The sequence below is a fragment of the Tympanuchus pallidicinctus genome, unplaced genomic scaffold (assembly GCF_026119805.1).
Source record: "Tympanuchus pallidicinctus isolate F22 unplaced genomic scaffold, pur_lepc_1.0 scaffold3, whole genome shotgun sequence".
Classification (NCBI taxonomy): domain Eukaryota; kingdom Metazoa; phylum Chordata; class Aves; order Galliformes; family Phasianidae; genus Tympanuchus; species Tympanuchus pallidicinctus.
Genome location: NW_026294747.1, coordinates 12,446,182 through 12,473,236, shown reverse-complemented (window position 1 = coordinate 12,473,236; position 27,055 = coordinate 12,446,182). Strand labels below are relative to the sequence as shown.

At 39.2% G+C, this 27,055-nt stretch overlaps 1 protein-coding gene and 2 non-coding genes across 11 annotated transcripts; all 3 read right to left on the bottom strand.

Annotated features, from left to right (window-relative positions):
- On the bottom strand, positions 1 to 27,052 carry NAP1L4 (nucleosome assembly protein 1 like 4). 9 transcript variants are annotated; one of them, XR_008209291.1, is made up of 17 exons: positions 26,305 to 26,690; positions 25,201 to 25,240; positions 23,039 to 23,070; positions 21,793 to 21,854; positions 20,357 to 20,456; positions 19,440 to 19,581; positions 19,216 to 19,302; positions 17,583 to 17,708; positions 16,050 to 16,121; positions 13,813 to 13,952; positions 12,355 to 12,500; positions 10,761 to 10,783; positions 10,075 to 10,194; positions 9,752 to 9,781; positions 8,408 to 8,485; positions 7,244 to 7,281; positions 1 to 1,285 (listed from the first exon to the last, which is right to left on the bottom strand). XR_008209291.1 is itself a non-coding variant. In XM_052694568.1 (17 exons), the coding sequence occupies exons 1-16, from the start codon at positions 26,673 to 26,675 to the stop codon at positions 7,276 to 7,278; spliced, it is 1,554 nt and encodes a 517-aa protein (XP_052550528.1). In that variant the 5' UTR covers positions 26,676 to 26,690; the 3' UTR covers positions 1 to 1,285; positions 7,244 to 7,275. The 9 variants fall into 9 exon arrangements, 7 of the variants coding, with proteins under 7 accessions (XP_052550528.1, XP_052550531.1, XP_052550527.1 ...); XM_052694568.1 differs by having other exon boundaries at positions 8,408 to 8,464; XR_008209292.1 differs by lacking the exon at positions 7,244 to 7,281.
- LOC128087444 (small nucleolar RNA SNORA54) lies at positions 15,549 to 15,669 on the bottom strand. The gene has a single exon (XR_008209858.1). It is a non-coding gene; the product is annotated as a small nucleolar RNA SNORA54 (small nucleolar RNA).
- On the bottom strand, positions 18,878 to 19,006 carry LOC128087445 (small nucleolar RNA SNORA54). The gene has a single exon (XR_008209859.1). It is a non-coding gene; the product is annotated as a small nucleolar RNA SNORA54 (small nucleolar RNA).
- Positions 27,053 to 27,055: the final 3 nt, after the last annotated feature.

Sequence of the window (27,055 nt, the reverse complement as noted above, 5' to 3'; positions counted from 1 at the left end):
TTAATGTTTCACAACTTTAATAGAATATTCTATCTATTCTGTACAAATTGAAAACACCGTATTAAGTTACAAATGTGTAAGGTAAGGCTGGAGCACTCTACATGCCTGGTCACAGTGTTGATACAGCTGCTATTCAATTGCTGCCAGAGGTTGGCAATGGATGCTGAAACTAGAAACATGTACCTGAAGTGCCGCACAACAAGAAGTAGTTCTGAAGACTTCAGAGCTTTAAATAAAACAAATTGTGGAATGAAATAATTTCAGTGTTGCAAGTAAGACACCAAAACTTCAGATTTATTGAATTGAATTTCATTAAGCTTCTGTGTTCGGAGTGTAAGGTCTTTCCATGCTGGACACTAAGCGATAAGACTACTGGAACTTGTCTGGTTCTTTGGCTGCAACCCACTTCCATCAACAGCAACAGTTTGGCCTTTATGTTTTCATCTCCATCCAGAAGAGTTGTCATTCTGATGTAAGTTCATTTCTTCTGTTTAAGCTACTACATTGAAACCAATTTAAAAAAACTGTTTTACAAGTACCCATATTTTATGCAAAACAGGAAGAATATTTTCAAGTATATTAAAAACTATTAAAAAGCACTAATTCTGTCAAAGTACTTACAAACATGAATAAATAAATAGTAAGATGAACAACTAAGTCTCAAATATGACACCCCTTCCATGAAGTAAAATTACTTCAATTCAATTGGTTTTAATGAGATAATAAATATGACATTTAAAGCTGCTCAAGCACTAGTTTGATTTGTAGGTTGCAAGAGACATTAAAAAAAAAAAAAGGGGGGGGGAGGGAACTAGCAAAAAGTTCATATTGCTCTGTTTCAGCTACCATACATGTAATCCATTCACTTTAGCTTCTCAGCACATTGCTACTCCACAATTTTCAAGGTTAACAAGAAAATGGAGAATCTTCACTTGGTAGTCTGGACTATTCCCCTATGCATAGGGTAAAAGGCCCTAAAGGCCTACTGACATACTAAGCTACAGTGTACCAACGGCTGTAGAGTGTGCTTTATTTAAACCTCTTATTTCCCAATGCATTGAAATTGCCACTGTACATGTTAAGCAATAAAGAAAAGTTAGTGAAAATCATGCATTTTAAAACAAATTAATTTTAAGCATTGTTAATAAGATTGTGCTGCAGCGATGAAGTATCCTGAACTGCAGGCCAGGTATCCAAATATTTGTTACATGTTGTTCAAATATCACTTTGAAGTGGTATTTCCTTATTACTGTTGTTTGCATTCAGCAGGTTGGCTGGAATCTTTCTGTTTAAATGGAAAAAGAAGAAAAGTTAGAAAACAAAACAGCACGCAATAAAGCACTTCAATGAATAAAGTAACTGGAGTAGATGGCTTTAAACTAACTACAGATCATTAACATACAAGAAAAGTTATATGTAAACTCAGGTTAGATCATAAAGGTCTCAATAGCAGTCATTTTCTTTTTCCCCTCCCCCCATAACTGCTTAATACTTCCTACTATTTTTTAATCTACATTTGCATTCGCTTAACTCCATCCAGCAGGCCAAGGTTCAAACAAACCAGAAAGCAAATCATTTCCTATTCCTCCCCAACCAGAGGCTCAGTATGACTTTCAGTTCATATTAAACTATTCAGCAATAAACTGCCATCTCCCTCACCGACTTGGAGGAGGGAGGCAAGCAGTGAAGTCGAGCTGCTTATTTTGCAGCATGACTGAGTTTTTACTTGATAGCCTTGCCCTTTTTTTGTTCAGGTGATAAAACTGTAATTAATGTGCTGGTTTCTTCTGGGTTCTGCACCACCAGCAGGTAACTATTCAACAAGTTAAACACCAGGCAAGAAGTCCATATGTTAATTGAGTATGCAAAAGTAGAAACACCTTCATTAGAGAGTAAATCAATTTCCCCTCTGGCAAAAGGAAGTGTGTACTTGGGAAAGAGAACAAGTACTCAAACAGCTAAGAACTTCACGTTTTACACTGTACATCTTGCTTTTTTTGTTGTTGTAGTAAATCAGTGCTCTTACAAAGCAGAAGACTTTTTCCAGAGCTGCCTGCTTCTCCCTTGACTGTTCTTATGGTTTACTATAAACAAAATAACAGTCACCAAAAGTTTCTGAATTCTAGTATAAAAAAAAAACAGCTATAAAACATGACACCTTGAATACCACAGACTTCAAAACAAGATGTTTCTTGTTAACTGTCCTGGAGGAGCTTATACATTGCAGAAGAAGTAGGCATGCAAGGGTTAATTACGCATCAAGTGACCAAGAGCTAAAAGAACTGAAGATTTCTGCCTAGTTGGAAGAAGCAGCAGTGTACTAAAATTCCTTCTCAGGACATTTGCCCATTTGCTGTGCTAAACCTAACTACTTTTCCCTTCACTGACTGAATTATAGCAGTAACATTTCCATGAAATACAGCCAATTTTTGTCTTTTACAGGTACACCAGAGATGTTCCAGACTTCTTTCTTGTGGTTCCCTCCCCCCCAGCACATCTGGCTAACTTCAGCTTTGCACTCTCTCATCTTCCTGGGTTCCCAAGTAACACAAACTCATTCTCACTGAGCCAGGACTAAACACCGCATGAAATCCCTCTTAAGAAGAGAGACATGTTTACACAACATTATATATTGTTATAAGGTTGACCATTGCAGCCATTCTGGCCAAATTTTAACAGTCAACCAAAACTCTTATAATTGCTAATAAATTTCTTCATTCTCATCTTTATTTTTGTAAGCATTTAGATATGTTATTAGATTCTGAATTACACGGACTTCAAAAGTTCCTTCTTAAGGACCTTTCAGTGTTGATTATTACTCACAAACAGAAAAAAAAAAAGTACAGTTTAAAAAGGCTCTCACATACATGCCAGTTGTTAAGAGACTTTCAAGAAAAAATGTTGACAGATATGCTGTCAGCTGTAAGCTAGGAACGTTATAAACTATCTTAGCAATGCTTATCAAGTGTTTAAGCAGGGCACAAGCAGCAAGATAGCATCTAAGATCTACGTTCCAGCATTATCATTCTTCTACCATTTCAGTAGCACCAACTGGCTGAGCAAGCCAGTACACGAGCTCCATGATGCCTCACACTCAGTCAGCTCAGGGTGAAGCAGTAAGGTGCACAAGCAAAGGTAATGACTACACTTTCTTCAAGTCACAGCTGTCCCACCAGGCACACAAAAGCCAACACTTTCCTTTTTGGCCTGTAATGGAGCTCTGAAGATCCAGGCCCAGGCTCTTGTGACTGAAATAATGCATCCATGCTCTCACAGGCAAAGCCATGAGTTTGAGCTTGCTCTTCCTATGATGCCCAGGTTGCTGATAACATTTGGACAGCCAGGTACTACCAAAGTCCATTTACCAGTCTTGTATGAACCCTGCTCTATTTCCCCCACTGTAGCAAGATTTCCACTTGCACTGTCTTTAAATTAACTTCCCAAGGTATCTTAAAAATACTGGTCAATTCAAGCCAGGCAATGAAGACTACAACAAGATCAGAACTGGCAAAGATGAGAAGGAATTATTTTAAAGTAAATATAGCATTAAATGTGCTGAAGTTCATTACCACTGCTACACAGACACGTAAGAATTCTTACTGTCATAAAGATATTACCTATCCAAGTCTTGTGCAATGACTTCAGTTCAAATGAATGGTGTTTTTTTTTTTTGTTTGTTTTTTTTTTTAATTTTAACATCTTTCAAATATTTCATTTTATTTATGAAGTGTAAGCAGCAGTTTCAACTACTGAGCCTTTCATTCCAGTTTGAGAAACTGTTCCAATGGAGATATATAAGCTACTGAAGTGAGACTCCCACCTACTTTCAAATGTACTAGTTTTTATTCCTCCTCTGCTAACAAATCAATGTAAAACTTTTGTCCCTTTTATTTATAACACTGCTCTTTTGCTTGAATGGGCATCTAAGCATTTTTCTTCTGATTCTTCAGGAATCTGATTATCTGGAGATCAACACAAGAAACATGCCCAGGTACAGACCACTTCTTCAGACATCAGCCATCATATCAGCTAAACTGCACTAACTGCTTATGGAGAGAAGACAAGCACCAAATTTCATGAGAAAGTTTCACGAGTTATTTTTGGGGGGATCTGAGGGCTGAAATAGTGAAGAAAAGCAGGTCTGAAGTTGTAGACTTCTCTACACAATTGCTTCCACAGCAAAGCAGCCATGTCATTTACCTCAGTGAATTAATATATGTTGCTTTCAAGCTGCATCTTTATTTCACGTGATATCATTACTTAAAACAAAAACAACCCATATTTCTATTCATCTTCAACATATTAGGCAGGGCATATTCTAGCTGAATCAAAGAACAATCAAGCTTTCACTCTCCTTACTTTTACATATTCTGGTGTAATCACAGAATCACCCAGGTTGGAAGGGACCTCAAGGATCATGTAGTTCCAACCCCCCTGCCTAGCAGGGCCACCAAACGTACACATTCAGATCAGGTTGCCCAGGACCCCGTCCAACCTGGCCTTGAACACGTCCAAGGACGGGGCATCCACAACCTCCCTGGGCAGCCCGTTCCAGGGCCTAACTACTCTCCTTGTGAAGAACTTCCCCCTAACATCCAACCTAAATCTTTCCTCCTTCAACTTGGATCCATTTCCCCTAGTCCTGCTGTTGTCAGCCCTTCTGAAGAGTTTACTCCCCTCCTGGGTGTAGGTTCCCTTCAGGTATTGATAGGCTGCAATGAGGTCACCCCGCAGCCTTCTCTTCTCCAGGCTGAACAAGCCCAACTCCCTCAGCCTGTCCTCATAGGGGAGGTGCTCCAGCCCCCTGATCATCTTAGTCGCCCTCCTCTGGACCCTTTCCAAGATCTCTATGTCTTTCTTGTACTGAGGGCTCCACACCTGGACACAGTACTCCAGGTGGGGCCTCACAAGAGCCGAGTAGAGAGGGACAATCACCTCCCTGTCCCTGCTGACCACCCCTCTCCTGATGGAGCCCAGGATCCCATTTGCCTTTCGAGCTGCCAGAGCGCACTGCTGGCTCATGTTAAGTCTCTCGTCCATCAGGACCCCCAGGTCCTTCTCTGCCGAGCTGCTCTCAAGGCCCACTCCTCCCAGCCTGTACGGGGGCCTGGGGTTCTTCCTGCCCAAATGCAAAACCTTGCACTTTGCCGTGTTGAACCTCATTAGGTTCACCCGAGCCCAGCCCTCCAGCCTGTCGAGGTCCCTCTGAATGTAATGGAAGCTTTCATCTGCTAAAGCAGCCAGGCAGCTTGTCAATATCTCCTCTGACTCCCAAACATATCTTGCTGCCAACAACAGTGGAATCAACACAGACAGTAGGCACTAAAGCTGATGATCTTCTAGCTCAGCAGAAAAAAAGCCTTTCAAAGTTTCAACTGTTTTAGCATGAAATAAACTCCAGTTTGGAGTCCTTGAGCTAATTTTTACTCCTTTACTCTTTACTCCTTTTCTTTATGTCCTTGAAAAGAAAGCCAGGACATCAAATGCATGCACAGTAGGTAAATTCATAGCTAACCTCCACAGAGGTTTTCTCCTCAGAGAAAATGCTACAAAGGTAAGCAACACATTTGTTTTCAGAACAAGTCTCTCTGCTGCTGTTCTGAGAAGACAGACTAAAATGCACCAGTGTATGAGTGGTCTCATACCACCCAGCAGCAGATTTTTAGATCATACCAGTGCTCTAAATTACCCAATTAACTACTTCTCTATTCAAGCACAGAGTCAGTAATGTTAAATAAAGGCAGTTAAAGGAACAGGGCATGCAAGCACACAGAATAATGCAGCTTATCAAGATAATATACTAGTCAAAAAATCTTTTGAAGCTACTTCCACTTATATGACTACTCAGTCTTCCAAAGCCACAACTTAAACATAGCAGAGAGTAAGTCCTTTGTGTAACAGATGATACTGACCTGGTCCTAACTGAACACCTCAAATGTACTCAAATCTGACAGGATTGTGAGGGAGGAAGGACAAAGAGTTGACAAAGCAAAGAGAAGAGTGTTGACATTTATCTAGCAAATGAAGCACAACAATAAAGGAGGTTACACGGGAACGACTGATGAGGAAAAACTGGATCCAAACAAAAATAGACTGAAGAACCATTACTTTGGTGTATGTGAAAATGAAAGCTACTCTAGATAACAGTTGCAGGGATGGATGGACTGAGAGGCAAAGAAGGGCAAGGGATGGAGAGAGACAGGCCCAGTTAACACAGTGAACATAAGCAGCAATGGAAAACAGGATTGGGGCACCATCCTTAAAAGGCAAACCCAGAATTCTATTTTTACTTGGAAAACTAAAGCCAGCAGCTAACAATTTTTAACTGTAGTCAGGGAAAATAGCTGTGCAAGATGGCAGCAGGACGCCATATAAGCTGACATGACAAACGAGGCTCTGATACTCTGCTACAGCAGGTGAACACACAGTGCAAGTATGCTGAGGCAGTGTGGCTGGCTTGAAAAGCACAGAGTGTAAATAAAAATAACAGCTGAACTGAACAACAGCAAAGAAGGGCAATACTTGAGTGGAGATGGAAAGAATATAGTTTCTCATAAGCAATTAAAAAGAAACATACAAGCCTAACATACTAGGAAAGAAGCATTGAACCTGCTGCAGGTAGTGTTGCATATGAGGCATGAGAAGATACGTGAAAGATGACAAGACAGAACTGAAGAAACTTCTTTTAAATAAAAGAGACAAATGAGCAAGAGAACAAAACCTGTTTGGAATCACAAGCACTGAAGAAAAGGTCTCTTCAGAATGACTGACTGAATCTGTCAAACAGTAAAAATATGGATGCTGGAAAGGACATATCAAGTCAGTCAGTGACTTACAAGAGTTCTCAAGGAGAGCAGAGGAGATATGTAAGAATTTGCAAGTACACTAGAAACAGTAAAGAGATGCAACATGAAATCAGAAACAGGGAAAAATGAAGTCTGACAAGTCTCAGTATCTTTTATCTTCAGTCTAGTATACACAGTTTGTCTGATACAAAGGCAAAACACAAGTTGTGCCAGGAAGGCAAGGAGATCATTCTGAAAAATCTACTTATGATTTAAAGGCATTCATCTCTGTAAGCATTTATTTCTATTATTCCAAGTTACTAATAAAAGCTAGTTTCCAATCCCCCCTTTCTTTAACCCATACAAAGAAATAACAAAACAAAAACTAGCAAACAAACTACATTGCATGGCTACAATGGGACTCTTGGAAGTTAGGTATGAATGGAATTCCACCTTACCTAGAAATGTATGAATGATAAACAGACTTAAATTACACCTGAATGGGAAAAAATTGAAAGGAACTGTCAGCATGAGTGAAAAGTGAAATGTACAAAATAATACAGGAGGTAACAACTACAACCTTCCAAGGTATTTCAAAAGTCCTTGCTATAGAATGCCAGATTTCACACTTTCTCCATTGTGTCTTTTTTAGCATGAATATATATTGACTCAGAACTCACATTTTGTTCCTCAGTTGTCTAAATTCTCTCGCTATAGGTACACTACTGCATTTTGATCCTTCAGAACAGAGCAAGAACATTCCTGTCATCCTACAGTCTTCCCACAATACAGACTTCTTGTCCATGAAAAATAAGTTCAATTCTTGATATGGTGACAATAAGCATTTACTAGCAATATGATGTATGTAAGTCACAAGAGTGCTGCGTTAGGCTGCTTTAAGACTTTCATCCAAAGATCAAGCACTTTTTCATCTGTGCCTTTAAAAAAAAAAAAAAGATTAAAAGCTGATGTTTTAAGAACTAAATGCATTGAAGTATATCACTGTCCCAGCTTTACTAAAGCTAAGTTTCAGCTTTAATATGACGGAAGGATTGAAAAATACCTATCAGAAGGAGCACTACCCCTCTGGCTGAATTTTAAACCAGCTCTCATCAAGTTTAAAGTTAAAAGTTGGGAACTAACTTTTTGATTTCTAGCTGAGTGCAGACAGACACGTGCCATCTAACCTGCAGCCATTAGAATAAAAAAGAATAATTCTGAACAAAGAATATAAGTAAATGAGCTAGCTGAGACTTGTCAGACCAACTCTAAGTTGAAGTTCAGCCACAGAAAAATATTTGCAATAAGACCTTCCTAGAGGAAGAGAGATACTTGTTACACAGAGGTAGCACTAAGAACTAAAGGGACAAAGTTAAGAAGTTATCTTTCTTTTGTTGCAGGTTTGGGAGACCAGAAAAAATCATCATCATTCTTAATTTATATTTATCCAAACATTACATTTTTCACTTAAAAGGAATTTGAGTACTGTGGAAGATGAAAACAATACAGTCAGGAGCTAGCCAGGAGTTTTTGCTTGATTTATATTTTCACAAATTGCTGCAAGCTTAATTATGGTTTTTAATTATGGCCTGTATGATGCTTAAACACACTGAACTGTTTACCTTAGGATCACTCTCTGCATCTTCCTCTTCTTCTCCCTCCTCTTCCCCCTCCAACTCCTATGACAAAATAGAGATAAACTAACAGAAATTAAAACAGGTTAAAAGTGCAACTTTTTGCAATGGAGGAAAAAAAACCACAAAATAGCAAGTGAATTTACCATTGTATGCCAGATGTTTCAGTTGTCAACATTAAAACTAGTTGGGCTAGGTTAAAAGAATTCAGCATCCTCAGAAATCTTTAAGCAACATCTTGTAAAAAGATTTAAAACAGATTCATAAGATCCAGCGAGACTTAGGGTAAATTTTCTCCTAAGCTGCTGCAGACTCCTAGCAATATCTGACATCTCATTTGATGCATTACTTGGAATTCTGCAGTTCTGATAAGCAGCATTTGTGTCTAAGTTTATTCTTTCTCTTGACCTCCTCCCAGAGAGCTTATACACTGTGGCTAAGTTCAGCATTCCTGCGCAGGATTTTGCAGTATTTGTGTGCTGCTGCACACACGCCTATAGCCAAGTATCACTACCCCAACATTAACCTGGCACTTGGGACAGACTGAAAACATGGATAATTGTAACAAGATCCAGCTTAAAAAAAAACAACACAACCAACACAGTTAACCTTCAACATCCCAGAATTGGGATTGTAACTTACAACAACAGGAGAAAAGCAACTGCATGCTGAAGGCTGTCAGCTTGCATTAGATCACCAGTGCTATCACTGTTGATTAATCCTACTCTGGTGATCTTCACAACGTTCAGGTATGCTCCTTTAACCAATCAGCAAAAAACCCCACACAAATAGTAAAATAAAAACATTATTACCTGTCAAATATATCAGTGTATTCACTGGTTTTGTGCAAAGCCTTTCACGGGATGCTTGTATTCATTTAACATCACAGTAAATGGACCACAAGCCTTAATAGAACAGAACTCTTACTCTAAATTAAACCATTAATCCAAGTAGTTGTTTCCTCTTCCTTTTTAACCTTGTGTTAAGCAATGACAAGTCTCAAGGCTTATGACAACTAACAGCTGTAAAACAAGTTCTACTACTGCTTAAATAATAGATATTTTAAGATGATGCTGAGATGTCTTTTATCATGCAGCACTCAAAAAAATGCTTCAGTTTAGTTATTTCTGACTGGTGTCAAAGTAGCTCTCAAAATACCAAAAAAATCTGGATGATTTTTTTTTGGAAGACAAGAAGCATACATAGACCTTACAGTACAGGAATGCTGAACTCCTTGTGCTGAACTCTTTGGAAAGAATATCCTACACAGCTTCAGAAACTGGAATACAGTAAGTTATTAGTTATCTATAGAAGATGTAGTATGCATCTCACCTCCTCTTCACCTTCTTCACCTTCTTCAAACTGAAAAACAAAACCAAGAAGATCTAATGAGATCTGCTAATATTTGCATAAAAACTTCTGTAGTAACAGGTCTACTATATTGAAATGCAATATCTGAAGCTGAGCTTCTTCCAGAAACAAGAATTGAGAGCTTACAATAAACGGAATGCTTCTTTCCTACTCCCAAGCAACAGCAACTTCCTCAGATTTGTTGTTATTCTCCCATAATACTACATACCAGACAAATCACAGAAGTGAGAGACTATTTCTATGTACACAGTGACTAATAAACAAAATGCTGATGCCATACATACATTATCATCATCCTCTATAGCTTCCCCTGTGAAATAAAGCACAGCACGTGGGACTATCCTTTCACGGAAGAAGTGCCCAATTTCAAAGTCTGCAGCTAAAGTGAACTCTGAATCTTCATCCTGCAAAGCAAACCAGTGTGAAATATTTTTGTTCTAGCACTTTTTTTTTTTTTAGAAGAAAAACATTACAGGTTTGAGAAACATCACTTCACTGTCAACATCAACCTTCCAGTCACCAGTATTTAACTGCAACAGAAAAAAAAATACTGAGTCTAAATCCAGATTCTCAGAACTGCCACTTAGAAGTGTTCTTTGTCTGTATAAGGTTACTGCTAAAACAACATTCCATTAAATAAAAGCTCACACTGACTTTGCTGGTCCTGACACATTGTTCAGACTACCTCAGAATTGTAAAGAGCTGGTTACCAGCTGAGTGATTAGAAAAAGTAAATGACTTTTCCCAACAGTGACAGTCACAGACATACTCTATCTGCAAGACATGCAACAGCAAAATATCACAGAATTACTCCAATAAAGCAACAGCATCTTTCATTTCATCAAGGTGAAGTTCAACGTCAGCAAAAGCAAAATAACAAAACTCAATTAAAGAATCTGAATAGTTGATATCAAGATGCGTAGCAAAGATATGGCAAAGCAATGCTACCATTTCAGAAGCGTGAACTTACCAATGACTCCCCATCACCAGATACTGCAAAGGAAAAAAAAAGGCTGTAAATACAAGCACTTTTGCATAGTCTAGCCCTCTTCAATATTCCAGATGACAAAATACAGTACAAATACACTTTCTCACACCAGGAAATAATGGTGTGATTAAAGACGACTTCAAAAGCTAACTATTATAACCTTTAAGACAATTCAGATCCATTTTGAAAATCAACCCCACAAACTGCACCTTGTATGCCATAATAAAGCACCAAAGCTACCATCAACATCAAAGATCTCTGCATGGGAAATAACCTTTCTACAAATGCACACAGATTGTATTTTCCCTCTCAAATAGCAACACTGCTCATTTCTGCCCAAGTGTTGAGATTACAGCAGCTTTATTTTTCTAAAGCACCATAAATCTTCTTCCCCCCAAACTCAGATCCTCCCCAGTAGGCTGACGCATCATGAGGAGTTGGCAAAGTACTGTGAGAAAAGGCTTGATGCTGCAACCAGGACAGACATGATCAAAACACAGTTACAAGTAGGCTGCACAGAATTAAGGAACAGGACTCCTATTGTTTTGTTTGTTATCATTTTGTTTATAACTAACAGAAAATCCCACAGGTTTCCATTCTTCATGCAAGTGCCACAGGTACTGTGAACTTACTGCAAAATGTATAATTTGGTTCTGTCTGTTCTCAAGTTGAAAATGTAGTATTAACAGCCAACAGATATCATAGCTTTGATATTTCTTACATGGCTACACAGTATATCCTTTACATAATTAAAAACCCAATATAAAATCATCATGAGGTTAACTAATCACTATCCCTTTCTCAAAACAGCATCTACATAACAGTTCATGTAAGAAAAAAAAATTAAGTTAAAGGATATTTCTGTACTAAATAAACCAACTTTGGGAACACTTAACACTTGTTTCATTGCTGCACAAACAGGGATTTGCAATGGGATTTAGAAGGGGCAAGTATTTTGTAAAAGCCCACAGCTGAATCACAGGTCCTAATATTGATTTTGTTCAGTTCTATTCTGCTTGTAATCTGCTTCTTCCATCTAAATTTGAAAAAGAATACAGTGGGAGATGCCTGAAAGAGAGCACGTTCCTAGAATACATCCAAATTGCTTTAAATACTTAAGTATACATGTAGCATTAAAATCAAACAGGAAAATTAGGAAGGCACAATGTGGAGCATCGTGGATCACTGTAATTAATCACAGGAGAACCTGCAGAACATTCTGATGCTTAACACAAAGGTTGCAGTGAAACCTTTATGCTGGAACTGCAACCAGAATTAGAAGAGAGCTCTTCACAAGCTGAAAGCCTCAAATTGATGCAGGGAGCCATCCTGTGGTAAAGGAAGTCAACTCCTTTAGGAGATTCGACAAGAGACTCTGCACACAAGAAATCCCATTTATACAGCACACCTAGTTGTCAAATTACACAGAACAACCCAAAATGACCTGCTGTCTTCCCCCAGTAAGAAGCATACAGCGCAGCAGAACAAACCAAACAGTTTGCAGACTTAAGCTGTGTTTATCTACAAAATGCACAGCATATTGTAAGAATCCTAAATCCTTAATTTCCAGGCTTACCCTTTATTGGGCTGAAGAAGTTAAAAAAAGAATCGTTAGGTACTTGTTTAGTAATTGTCCGAACTGTGCCTCGACCCTTGTGCTTCTGTTTCTTCTTGATTGTTTTAACTGTAACATTCTTTCCCTTCTTCCAGTCAATAGTGCACCTAAAGTCAACACGTGGGGAACAGCACTTTAATACAAGATATCAGTGGGTAAGGAACTAAGCACTGAAACAACAAGCATCAAAGCAACAATAGATTCTAATTTCCTAGTCAAAGCTACACACACAGGTGACTCAATCTACTTGACTGAGATATTTAGAGTGCTTCACAGTGCTAGAGACAATGCACATACTGGATAAATATATAAAAAGTATTTCCCTTAATGAAAAAGCTGAATACCTTGTTTTCTCAGAATAATCACTGTCCTCCAAACCACCCAGGCTTTAAGACCTCTTTGGCCTAATTACTTGGGTTTTATAACTGAGGATGTGATTCAGGTAATCTAGAACACCTCAACAGTTAAGAATGTTTCTTCCAACATCCTGGCCAGCAGGAAACAGTAAGTTGTGTACCTTTATTGCAGGTCAAGAAGTGACCAGTTGCTCTAAAAATAAGTGCACCATGAACTGTGGCCAACAAGAGGCACATTTTAACTCTCCAAAGAACAGTGCTCAGATTGACTTGGCAGTCAGATGCAGCTAGCTAGAAAGAACAAACTTTTAGCTCCTTTCCACTGCTGTACAAACTGATACTCATCTCAACTAACAGTCATTCTCCATGCACGTACAGTTTTACTCAAAACCATAGATAGCAAAGAATGAGTGACAGTCAGATCTCTTTTAATGGGAGGGGTAAAAAAAAAAAAAACCAACTAAGCAAAGCACAGTGTCACAGTATTCCTTAGGTGCCCCTAGACATCTCAGCCTACAGGTCAAAGTCATGTGTTTGATAAGTAATCTGAATGAAATGTCACAAAAACACGTCTCTGCAAAAATAAAAAGCAACAGGAAGCCAAGGAGGCTGCATCCTGACTTTGTTTGGAAGTGCACAGCCAAGACTATCAAGACCAAAATACATGGCCAACACGTCCCAGGCTGAGAGAACAGATCATACGTATGACCACCTCCTGCCAGATTCAAAAGTACTGCTGGAATTAAAACTGCTGATGAGCAAAAGTCCAGGAGTACGTAATAAAACTAAAATGAATTCATCCAGTCATCTGGAACCAAAAGGCTTCTTACCTCCTTAATAATCCATGTAACTTGAAAGACACAAGAATAAAAACACACACTAAACACAGAGACACATACCTATGCAGGTTGAGGCTAAGATCACCTTCCTTACATCACTCCTAGTTTTTAAGTCAGCAAAATCTTTATTTTATCTTCATTAATTATTATCACAGTCCAGGGGGAAAAAAAAAAAAAAAACAACTGAAAAACTGACTAGTTGTTGAATTTCAAGATTTCCTTACCCATCACAATCAACTATTTCAGGTCCTTCAAATGAAAAGGGATCCGTCTTGTCTGGCTCTGACTTCATCTTGTAGGTTTTTGTCAGGACTGTATTAGAAAAGTAGTCGTTGGGCCCAAAGTGGAACTCTAATGAGAAAGACTAGAAGAAAGTTCCATTATAGTTTTGTTACTACTGATTTTTATCTTTGAAATCAGCAGAATTAACAATAATTAAACAAACAGCTACAGCAGAAGCACAGACATCCATTATTCATCTCCTGACTAAGGATGATGCAGCTATTTTTCTGAGGTAGCTCTGGCTTCAGAATAACATCATCAGGCTCTGCTCTTCCACCTGCTCTGAGCAGTCAGTGATATGATCTTACAAGACTGAAACAAATTTTTACTTTTCATCAACAATAGGTATGCATGCACGTGAGTCTGAATTTAAACAGTGCACTCCACCACGAACCAGAGTATTTGTTCATTTAAAAACAGGAAATCCTGCAGAAGAACCCTGACTTAATAAACTGAAGCCTAAGGTTATGCACACTTTAACTGTTTGCAGACTGCAGCAGTTACTTCTGCTTGCACCAGTCATGCAGCACCTGAAAACTGATTGCAGAAATTCAGCATCTTACGTGGAGAATAAAAGGCTCCATGTTAGGCTCATCTCCTCACCCACATTCCAAAGGCCCCTTTAGTTCTGCCTCACCATCTGCTTTCTACAACCACACGAATTTCCTCACATGATTGAAAGCTTGAAAGCTGGAAGGACAGAGGTCAAGAAGCGATAAGTCTGCTAGCAGCAGCCTCCTCAACTCAAGTGCTTACAGATTAAGGAAAGGAGGGCACTGGGAACCAAGCGCGTTGGCTTCTCACAGCCTATTTCAGCTTTACTTCCACTTTAAAGCAAGTCAAAACACCCAGGTATGATTTAGAAGTGTTCTTTAAGTAAGGCAAATCCCTCTCTGGGGCATGTGCTCAAGGGAAGAGTCACAAATGTAGCTCATCCAACACCAGTGACGAACGCTCAGAGCCAGATAATCCCACAAAGCGTCATGAGGTCATAAATAGGTAACCAGTGGCATTACTGAGCACACAGCGTCCTGGCAAGACAAACTTCTTTGCCAAAACTAAATCTCAGCATCTCTTTTCATATCTGCCAATTTTGAGACAATAGTAAGAAGCTTCCAGTTTCAAGTACTATTTGAAGAGCTGAAATAACCCCTCCAGTAGCCCTATTTGAGTATCTTTGCTCTCGATGTGAATTTTTACAGCTCTCCTGGATTAGAAGAACATATCTTCATAAAGCTCAAATACACAAATCAGTAGCTTAAAGGGAGATTTAAGTCACACCTATACTCATCTCCCAGGTCTGAGTATGCTAGCATTGGGTCCTGATGACCAAATAGATGATATTTATGAAATATTTATCTTACCAATTTTACTTACCTAAATATACATACATTTCTACAAGTGTAAATAAAAGCAAATAAAAATCACTTAAGCTTTCTGCAGACAAAAGTTTATACACAGGCTGTAACAAGCAGCACTTTGAAAGCACCAGGTAAACTGAATAATTCCTACTGCCTATTTCTTTCAGTTGCAAAGCATAATCCACAACAGAATTGGTGTCACTCACCTGTAATCTGACATTTTTGCTGTACAAAGTTACCACAGTCACTACAACTTTTAATTAAGATTTCAGACAAGACATTCAAATGACTGGAAAAGTTTTCAATCTAGTGGTTAGGAGTGTCTCCAAATAAAGAAGGGACATGGAATTTGTCAGCCTTCCATTACTGGATTTGCTGTAGCACTGGAATGGAACCTATTCACAGGAATATGCTGTCAAAAGGTTACGAACAGTGCGAGACAAGACAGCAAGTCCAATACAGCAAGTAGCAACCACATTTTCACCTCCATCCACTTCCAAAGCAGAAGAAACCATGTAACCTCCATATGAGTAACAGTTTACTTGGAACTTCAGACAGAACATTTACGCAGAAAGTAACCAGATTCCAGCTACAATCAGAATGTAGAAACTACAATAACAAAGACATCTGGCCCATGGTAAAAAAGCAAGTTGTTATGAAAGCTGAATAAATTTTAAAAGCCAAAGCATGAAAACACTAGCCCAGAAAAAATAACAAACACCTTACATATTCTAGCCAAAGAGGATGGAATGAAAAGTTCAGAATGCTGCTTGCATCATTACTACAGTCTTCATTTGAAGCATCTGTGGGAAACTCACCATAGGCTGTCCAGGTTCAGAAAACTTAACTTTGATATCCTGTAGATGTTTCAAGATTGGTTCATCATATTCCTAAAAAGACAAAAGCAATTTATTATTGAGCAGGCAATATTTAGAAGACCAAAACTTACATCTAGTTTGCTTGTCAATTTGTTCTTAAGAATGAATCAAATCTTGTAATTATCTAAATATCACAGCTAAAGTTCAGATTTGGATCAAGACTTTTTAATTCTTTTTTCAGTTCTGATACGTAAGACTCTCAAACAAAAAGGCCTTGCGTCCAGCTACCATGCTAGGCTTCATGACCATTTCTGAAAATGATACATTCAGGATATTTATTGCTGATGAGATTCACAGAAGTTTAGGCTTCAGGGAATTAATCCTTAGCAGTAATACAAGCAATTACATTAATATTTGAGGACCACAGGACATACTTAACACGAACTGAGCAAATCCACAGGTACACCTACAGCAGTACCCTTGAGGAAAAAAAGAAAACAACAATCCTTTGGTGGACTAAGTTAACTACAACAGTGTTTCATCTGTAAGCTCTGAACTTCCATTTTCATATCTTCAGAAGTCATTACAAGACCATTTCTAAGAAAAATCACATCCTGCTTGGCAGCTTCAGCCTGCTGTTCACTTTGTCCATCACCAGCCTTTCAAGCATCTTCAGGAATAGTATTAGAGATAATGAAGACCCCCAAGATTTAGCATCTCACACATTCAGAGAATCACAGAACAAATCACACAACCTAGTAGTCTAGGTTGAAAGGGACCTTTAAAGATAATCTAGTCCAATTCCTCTGCAGCAGGCAGGGACACCTTCCACTAGATCAGCCTGCCCAAAGCCCCATCCAATCCAACCTTGAACACTTCCAGGGATGAGGCATCCACAGTTCTTTGGGCAAACTGTTCCAGTGCCTCATCACTCTCACAGTGAACAACTTCTTCCTAACATCTAATCTAAGTCTACCCTCTTTCAGTTTAAAGCCATTACCTCCTTGTCCTAACACTACACGCTCTTGAAAAAAGCTTCTTCATCTTTGTAAAGACCCCTTTAAGTACTGAAAAGCTGCAAAAAGGTCTTCCTAGAGGCCTTCTCTTATCCAGGTCTAACAGCCTTTGATCACGGTCTCTATCAGAGCTCAGACCCACTCCAATCGGTTCATGTCTCTTCTGTGCTGCAGACCTCAGAGCTGAGCACAGTGCTGCAGTTAGGGTCTCAATACTTCCCCTCATCTGTGCACTTTTATCTCCCTTGCCCTACTAGCTATACTACCTGATGAGGCCCAGGATACTGTAAGGCTTTCTGGGCTGCAAGCACACACTGATGGCTCACATCCAATTTTTCAGCATGCCCATTCATTCTCCAGCCTGTAACTAATGCCTGAAATTACCTTGATTCACATGCAGCACCTTGCACTTGGCCTTTATGAATTTCTAAGCACTAGCTAGCAAACAAAAAAAAAAGAATAGCAGCTATTCATCAGAATATTCACAGAAATTACTCTTTTCAGAAGAGAAACTTACTTGTACTAATTCACTTAGCATATCTACATTCCTAAAGATAGTAAACCAGAAGTCTGGAATTCCTTTGACATTTATCTCTTCTGCTTCTGCTTTTTCTTCTATTACCACTACATTTTTCAGATCTCCCTGTGGAAAAAAATATACAGAAACACTTAAGAAATGAAATCACGATTTCAATACATTGAGAGGTAGATGTACAAAGAATTTGCTAACTCTGAAGCTGCAATTTAAGCCACATTTTAAAAAACAAATCCTTTTCCCTCAGCAAATGAAGTTAAGAGACACAAGGTTCATTTGCACAGCTAAACTTACACACAACAAATTCAGATTTACTTTCAAGTAATCTGGAATTCTTCTGTACAAAGACTAAATAACCAAATGACAGTTGCAGTAATTTGACTAACTGAAGGAAAAAAATTAAAAGTGTTCATCTTTCCACTAACAAAGAGGTAGAACAGCATGTTTTTCTATTATCTCTTCCCTGTAGACTCCTGTGCCGTTCACAGTGCCTCATCTAAAAATCTAAGCAGATCTGCCATTTAAGATTGTCCTACCTTCCCAATTTTGCAAAATACTTGGCAAAATTCATTTTCATTGTTACTTTCCATTATTAAGCTATCTTGGTCCCATAGACATAACTGATGTCACACACAAAAAAGACTTCAGTTAACTTCTCCAGCTCTCAAACGAGAAAGTTTGCAGTCTGAATTAATCATACTGCACCTCTCCTTTTGCACCACTAGATGGCAGCAAACAAACGAGTTCTTCTAAACAGCAGCTTCCCAGGCTAACCAAGATGAAGCAGCAGCTCACTTGCCATCTAGACGTTTCCAAAGCTGTAACTCCATAGAATACTGCCAGTCAATTATGCATTCGTGCCTCAGAAAGCTTTTTGCTTCTGCACACTCAGTTTTGCATTACGCTAAATCTCATGAGACCAGCTAGAAAAAAAAAAGAGCAATTTGCTTTGCTATTCAAAAGAAATCAAAGGGAAAAAGAACATGGGAAAGATGCCAAACAAGTCTAGCAGAATGGAGAAGACAGACAGCATTATAAACAGGTTGCTTCTCTTACAAAGAGAAACAGACACGTAGTGATGTGTATACTTCTCCAAAAACAATGACAGAAAACTGGAAGGCAACCTACTGACTACATCACCTTTTGTAAATCTGGATAGTTTCTATTCTAGAGGACAGTAAGAATGAACTAGCCAGCACACCTTATTTAAGCCCATGCCACTTCATGACTACATGGCATCTGTAGGTCTAATTCAGATTTCTGGTCATTAAAGTTAATTATGTGCCCCAAAATAAAAGGGACAGGCAAACAAGCAGCCAGCCTTCCTTTATCCTGGGGTTATCATGTAGCACTGGAATGGAACCCATTAACAGAATTGCACTGCTAACAGGTTACGAACAGTGCAGCCAAAAGCTGCAAGTTAAAAACTAGAAAAAAAATGCTGAACTGTGGATTTAGAAGCCTTCATGGGAAATAATGTTCATCACAGTCACATGTGACTGATAGAAGCTTTTTTTCCCCAAAATATTAATTTTTTCAAAGGAAAATAGTTTACAGGGATTTATTTTGAATACATCTGATATATCTGTAGTCCATTACCCCAATTTGTACTTACTGCTAGCTTCTCTTCTTCCTCGTTTTCACTGTGCCATTCTGACTCTGCATCTGTGGGTTCTGCTTCTCCATTAATAAACTCTCTCCTCTAAAAAAAAAAAAAAAAAAGCCTAAAAATGTAACTTTTTTTTCTCTGATGAGCTACTGATACAAGTAACATTACATATATGCAAACAGAACTGATACAGCTGCAAGGAAACAAGGGTATATTTACAGTTTTCTTACCTTATCAAAAAGAGGTTGATAGAGTGCTGCATATTTTCTCTCTAAATCGTGTACTTCTTCATAAAATTTAGCTTCTATGTGGGCACATTTCACCTGCAGTTGTTTCAAGGCATCAATTCTTCTTTTCACTGCTTTTGGTAAACTAAAAAAAATTAAATCATTATTTAAGTTTACAAGTTAGTTGCCTTGGTATTATTTAACATTTCACAGCTAAATGTAATTTTTAAGTGTTTTGTGTCAAATATGTGTATTTCATCAATATCTCTTTTCAAGCATATTGAGAAGATTCTCTTCCACCCAAACTGCACTTGCAAGGGAAAGTTCCATAGATTCATGAATCAGACTCAGACTAATACAAACTGTACTTCAAACTTTTAGGTGCTTATATGAAGTAAGATAAAAAATTGATAGATTTTATAATTAAAAAAGTCCTCCAGTCCCAGTCAAGAAATAAAAGCATGAGTCTCTGCTAAAAACAAGATATACATATATATTTTAAAGTGTAATCCTACCCATCTATCAAAATAAAGGCTTCAAACTAGAGGCAAATGAGTAGCTTTGTAAGTCCTGAACTTCAAATTACACTCTGGACAGCAACTCTAATCAGCACTCCCTAACAGAATACAGATTATGAAAGAAACAGTGAATGGGGAGGTGGGAGGGGGGAAATATTTCTTTCAAGCCACAAAAAAAAAAAAGCTACGGAAATTACTTAATGAGGCAACAACTTGTTTTGAAGCTTGTCCAAGTACAGTAAACCTCAGCTCTTCCTTCCATATGTAGGCCACTGAATCATGGTTTAAGTCAACAATTTCACTTAATGAGTCATTTGTTCAAATTTCTGACCCTAATTATATAGTAATAACATTCTATTATGTTTTCAGTCTTCCAAGAAGGCTGTTGTGCTCTGTACTTACGTTTCAATGTAACTTGAAGGGGTAAGTGCTGTGTTGTCAAGTCGTTCCTGTAGAGCTGCCAGGACTTGTGGATTCTGCATCACCTGGTCTGCCAGCTTTTCTATGAAGACAGGAACCCATTCTTAAAACAAATCTGAGTACATTTACAGCACTTACATCAGACTATGAGTCTTGCAGCAAAAATACACACTATTTCCCATTCCTCAAGTATCACCGCTATAGTGAACTAATAACTCAAGCAAAACTACTTAAGAATCAGATTTCAGAAAGGTAAGAATGGACAGTGATAGTAAGTGTGCCCTTCTCTTTGGAAATAGAGAGGCAAAAAGCATACCACTGGCAAGCAGATTTCCTGCTCCAGATTTCTCGTAAGAAGGTGCAGTGTTTCTCTATCCTCCCCCTATGCTAGCTCTAGTACATAAGTCACATAAAATTGCTAAACACAAAGAGATTTATTTCTGAGAAATCTGTGGAAGTGTTCCCCAGTTTGTCTAACTCCCAAAAAACTCTGATGGCAACTTTGTGAACTACACACAAAGCAATGCTGCACTATGATGCCTTCCTTGATAATTACTAATTTTTCTATCAAGGTATTTTTATGACCTACACAACTTCCCAAAGAACAATCAAGAGAGTGGTCAGAATAACCTGGGGTTTTGTTGTTTTTGTTTCTTTAAATCAGAGATCAGACCTAAACCAGTTCAGTAAATCCTCACCAGAAGGATTTACGTGGCAAACGTACCACAAAGACATTTACTTTCCTGATCTTTCCATTCTTTCCCACTGCTCTTCGCAGCAGACATGACCCAGCAATTAACAAATTGCATAGCACACACTAACTTGGTGAAGTTTTACACTGTTGTTTCCCCCCCCTTAAAATTTTGTGATTACATTATTCCATGATGTCTGCTATTTTATGTGAAATGTAATGACCACACAGTGAAATACACTACTGCTCCACATCAGCTTACAAATTTACTACATTACTGAAAATGGAACCGTAGCATTATCTAACAGATCTTCCAAATGAAAAATTAAAGCTTCAAGACACTCTTAAAAAGATGCATTTCGCCACAAACACGATAGCAGAGAGCCACAGTAACAGCAGGAATGTTCACTTGAATGATTATGCTGATATAGCAGCATAATCAAAACTAGTCTGTATAGGCTTTATTGCAAGCGTCTATTACTTGATGCAACAGCAAAGCATCCTAATCCTACATGCAAAAACATTTTTACTGTTGCATTAATGAAGCCCTTGTTTTGCTCTTCTTTGTAACAAACAGGAAGGATACGTCTGAATAACAGAAAGAAAACAGCCTGGAAACCATTGCTTTGTTTTCAATAGCAATTATGTAGATAAAGGAGCTTCAAAACAGAAGGCAAAAACTTTTACTCCACCCTTGCAATGCTGCTTAACACTATGCATCTCTTACCTTTTTTGTCACTTGCATTTTTAGCAGCCTCCACAGAATCTGAAGCAGTATCTTCTGCTTTACTAGAATTAAAACCATAGCATGAGGTAAGCATCACTTTGCAGTAGCGTTCATATTTAAGAACAGCAGTACACTTCATTTGCAGTGTTATGTAAAGTTTTACTAACACTGAAAGACAAGAAAAGACATGTTTTTAGCTTCAGGCTTTTCAAAATTTGAAGTCTGGATATGAAATAAATTCTTCCAAGATGAACAGGAAGCAAAAGAAAGGCAAAAATTAACAAACAAAAACAACACTGAAAGAACAAAAGCTACCTTGACTGACAGAATTCATCTCATTTGATGAACAACTGGCCCTTAAACACATAACTGAGTCACCCTGGACAGGAAAATGTTATTACTAAAATGAGAACCATGAGACACCTTTTTAGTGTAAGGGGCAAAGAAAAAAAAATATCAGAAAAGAAACAGATAAGAAGAAATCTTAAAACAAGTGCTCAAAGCTCTTTGGATTTTCTGTAAGAAATTGTTTTGATTAATAGTAAAAATGTTCATCTAAACTCCAAAAAGAGATGCTCCTGCCTTCCATCACACTTCCTGCACTGCAAAAACAGAGGGCTCAGAATGAGTCAACCGTGGGCAAGCACTCCTGATGTTTTCTGCCAGTTTAGAGGTTGCAAAATACAGACTGGGTATTGCTGAAACTAGTCTTACCTCAGACACAAAAGGAGAAAGGACACTACACATCTGAGTATTTTTTAGTTGCTGGATAGGCCAGCTTATCCTGGTGCAATGCAAGCTCTGAAAGAACAGCTTCATGCACGTATTCATACCAGCTTAAAGACAGCTATGTGTTCTAAAAACAGTATTGGAGCTAGAAAATAAAAGTGTCTTTTGCATGCAGAAGTCACACAGATCAGAAAAAACAGAGAAGGATCTGCGATTTCTTCAAGTTTTTACAAAGTTTCAACATGAACTTGAAAACCTGAGTGCAGACAGCACTAATTATATTAACCCAGTAACAGCAATTCTGAAGCCAACAGGTGACACTCGTGGCTTGCAGTGCACCAAACATATTCACCTTGCTGCAAGGAAATGCAGACTAACTACAGAAAATAGTTCCATTTATTCTTATCCAAGTTTGGTAGTATATTCTTCATAGGTTTAAAAAAGAAAGGTAAGCTGTCCCACAAGACCAAGTACACAGTCATCCGTAACCAGACATCAAGAAATCGGTCCAACATACCTGTTATCTGCCATCTGTGTGCCTGTATCCACCTGTAAATTGAAATACAGAGTTCAGAAATTATTTAATAGAACCCTTTTTCTTATTTACCTCAACACAGAAGGTAAGAATTACAACAGGGCAATGTTTAAGACCTCAAGATAGATCAGCTCCTGCTAGTTCTGCTAGGAAAGTCATCACGCATGAACTCATGCAGTGAAGTGAACAGCTTCCATAATATCCAATCTAAATGATCCGGTTTGTTAAACAATACATTAAGTGCTTTCATCCCACCCTTTCAAACATTTTTTTTATTCTGTTAAATATGAACTGGAAGAAACATTACAAATGGAAATAACTCTAAAAACAGATGGCACAGTTTCCTGAGCTGCTCTGCATTCTTTTTTAAAAATAAAAACCCAAAGAGGAAGAAATGAGCATATTATTTTCTAATTCCTTGACAGTATCACAGCAAGTAATGAATTTATCTGTGTTAGAATGTTTGATCTGAAAATGATGAAAGTTCAAATGAATTACAGCATCAGAAAGACTTTTTTCTCATGTCACTTGAGCAGAAAAATGCCTGTCTAATCAAAACTATTTGTGCACAGTTGCTTCTGCTGTGATATACAGAATGACAACATTAAGTAAGGAGAAGCAAAATACTGAAGAAGTTATTTACACATAAGAGTGTTTTGGTTCTTTTTTTTTTGACAGCAGTTAAAAGGAAAAAAATCCCCTACTTCAGGATTTGCCTTGAATGCATATGAGAAAACAAAAAACCACCATGGAAATTGACACCTTGGTATTTGCAGAGGCTGAAATCAAGTTTAACACAGCTACCCCAGCCCCCAAGATCCAAATGAGCCCTGCTGAGACACCAGGGCCACACTACCTAAATTATTTTGCTGTTCTTTTTTTTGTTTGTTTGTTTGTTTTTTACCAGGCTGTCATACACTGCAGGAGATCTACTTTTGGTTTACACTTCTCCCCGTTCCTTCCCTCCTCCCCACCTCCCCTTCTCCAATTCTAAGCATAGTTTGTCACAAATCCCAGTAATCACTACAGTCTGTACAGCTGATTTTACACTATCAAGTTTTCAAGAAAGCAGATGTGGGTCAGGTTTAACAATAAAAAGAATTTTTCATTGTTCTTAGGAGTAAATTTACCTCTTAGGAGGTCTGATTTCTTGTCTATATGCCCAAGCAGGCTGATCTTTAGCCAAGCTTCTAAAAGCCTGCTACACCACAGAACACAAGCATTAATGGCAATGGAGCAGCAGTTAGAAGGACCTGAGAATGCACACTCCTCCACCTGGAAAATGCTAAGTCCTTCTTTAGATGAGAAAAGTAACACTTTCACAAGCACTTATATTGAACTGAAAAGTATATTCTCTGTAGATTATAAGTATTCTTTTGACTACTCCATAAAGAAGCTGCCTCATATACGTACCAAAAACTCCCCTGTCCATATCCCATAGATTAAGTCCAGGAACAGACAAAGGGCCTTTCTCTCCTTAACTAGGTCTGAGTCAGCAACCCACACACGTGTTTTGGCAACACCTATTCTTGCCCTAAACATAACAAGAGAAAGTGACAACACAAGCAATCATCTTGTGGAGCAAAGTGAAAAAACTCAGCTATCTTACAGCTGAAGAAATAAAGGAGCACACATGAATCTTTCCTTCCACAGCATACAGAAGGAAGGAAAAAAAAAAAAGATCAAAAAGGTAAGAGAGCAAATTGACCTAATACCAGAGTTCAGCCAACAAGATACATGATCCTGGTCACTATTAGAGGCAGCAATAGTAAGCAACTAAAAATGCAGACTCACATTACTTAGAAATTAGCCTTAAAGACTCTTCTCTTCCAACCCAGGACCAGTCACAGGCCCAATGGAAAAAAATAATTCCACGCACAAATGTTCTCCTCTGTTATTTGTGCTGTTTTTCTTGCAAGGAAAAATTTCTCACCCCTGATGAGGAAAAACAGAATTCTCACTCCTTCATCATTCATGTTTGGAAGACGTGGGATGAAGGTTCTGCAATACAGATAACTTTTACATTGCAGTTGACTTAAACTCCATGGGAAGACATCAATTAGGCACATTCTGACAAAGGCCACTCACGTAAGTAACAAGAAACGAAAATTGATAAGACACCATTTGCTGATACAAATACATACTTTAAGTCCGGTCTGCCTCTTCAAAGCTTTTTTTTCAGTCCTGAAAAACAAACAAACAAAAAAGTAAATGAATAAAAAATTAAAAGCTTTCCCCAAACAGCCTGTAATTCCCAGTAGCATTACAGCTGCCCACCAATGACTTAGCAGCTGCAGAATTTCTAATAGAACTGTTCAGTAAAAGCTGGCAGGAGCAGGGAAGGACAAAGCAAGGTGATTTCAGATAAAACATGAGATGCACATCCCACTGAAAAAGCACAGACACAAAGCACTGAGCCTTCACTTTTTTTTTTCCCCTCAATCACAGTGTGTAAACAATGAAGAAAAAAATAATAGCACTACTGAACTCTTAAAAAAGAACATTGTATTATTGTAACCATTATCACCACCAATTAAGAGGCCAAATCCATACTTCTGGACAGTGAACCATTTTCAAGTAACTAACACAGATGCAGAGCTTAGGGGAAGGAGGAGCCTACAGCAACCACCTGTCTCACAACAGACGCTGCTGCAATTTGTCTACAACAAATGTCACACAGCACCAGTCAAAGCAGGAAACAGTCATACATAGGATACATCTCCAACAGTCCAAGATAGTGAAAGTTCATCTTAAGGACAAGTGACACCTCGAAGAAGGCAGCTTTAATGGCAAGAGACCCTGAAAACATACAGAGAATAAATTTTCTCCACTAAGAAGCCTATGTCTCATTGCAAAAGCCATTCTAAGCACAGCTAGAACATAAAGCAAGGAACTAATGGGCTCCTGAACTTACAGGAAGCTTTCCACCCACAAACATTACTGCTTTTGTATCTACAACAAATCAGAAGGGAAAGCTATGACTTCCGTTTAAGACCTGCTGGGAAGCAGCTCTGCATGCAGCCGCAAACATAACGCTCTGATGCTTCTAAATGAGAAGCAACCATGAAAAAAAAAAAAATCACTTGCTGACCAGATCCACGAGCCCTGAACATTAGCAGTACTCCAGCTCATCCTGAAAGTCGTATGAGGGAATATTATTTTAAAGATGACTTAAAAAAAAAAAACATATTTCCTAGGGGCTTTGATTTCACTGCAGAATTTACATACTTGCTTCTCTACCTTCCTACCTGTAGAGATAAGTTACAGAACGTAACAGACAAATCCGACCTATGACGTTATTACATGTGGTAAACACCCGCTGGAGCAGCAAAAACGTGAAACGTGGACAACAGGGGCCTTCAAAGGGCAAAGCAAACCCCCAGAGCAGGCTGAGGAGGCAGCAGATCACGGCCGAGGTCAAACGGCAGAGCCGCGCCCGACTGAAGCGCCGCAGGCTCTGATTGGAGCCGAGCGCTGCGGGCCGAGAGCCGCAACAGCCGCTTGCGAGGCACACGGCCTCTCGCCTGCTTCCTCCCCCACTCCCCGGGGAGGGCGGGGGAAGGCCGGGCCCGCCGCCAGGCAACGCGGAGCGGACGAGCGCGGTCATCTGCGCGGCCATGGCTTCCGCAACCCTCGCGGCGACCCCGACCCTCGCCGCAAACTTCCCCAGGCAGCCTTAAAATGGTGCCTGAGCGGCCCGGGCCCGCCCCTCCCCGCCAGGCGGCCGCCACCGCCGCCCGAGCCCCACCCCGCGGCGGGCCCTAACGGCCACCCCACGCGCAGCCCGCCCCCGCGCCGTGCTCACGGCGGCCGGCTCGCGCCCGCCGCTCGCCCCGCCGGCCGGCCGCTCGAATGCCGGAGCCGCGCGCGCCTCCTCACCTGCTCGCGCCGCGTCCCCCCCCGACAGCACCGGACTCCTCTGAAGCTCACTCGGGCTGCACCGCCGCCAAGAAAGCCGCCTCTCATTGGCCAAAGTGTGGGAGCCTCCCTCAGTAAAAT

What these genes read in the sequence shown, in the direction of transcription:
- NAP1L4 (XM_052694567.1), bottom strand. Translation starts at nt 26,675, where the DNA reads ATGGCCGCGCAGATGACCGCGCTCGTCCGCTCCGCGTTGCCTGGCGGC. An exon ending in ACACAGATGGCAGATAACAG is followed by an intron (nt 21,855 to 23,038) that starts GTATGTTGGACC and finishes TTTTAATTCTAG; the next exon opens with TAAAGCAGAAGATACTGCTT. An exon ending in TGCTAAGTGAATTAGTACAA is followed by an intron (nt 16,122 to 17,582) that starts GTAAGTTTCTCT and finishes TTGTCTTTTTAG; the next exon opens with GAATATGATGAACCAATCTT.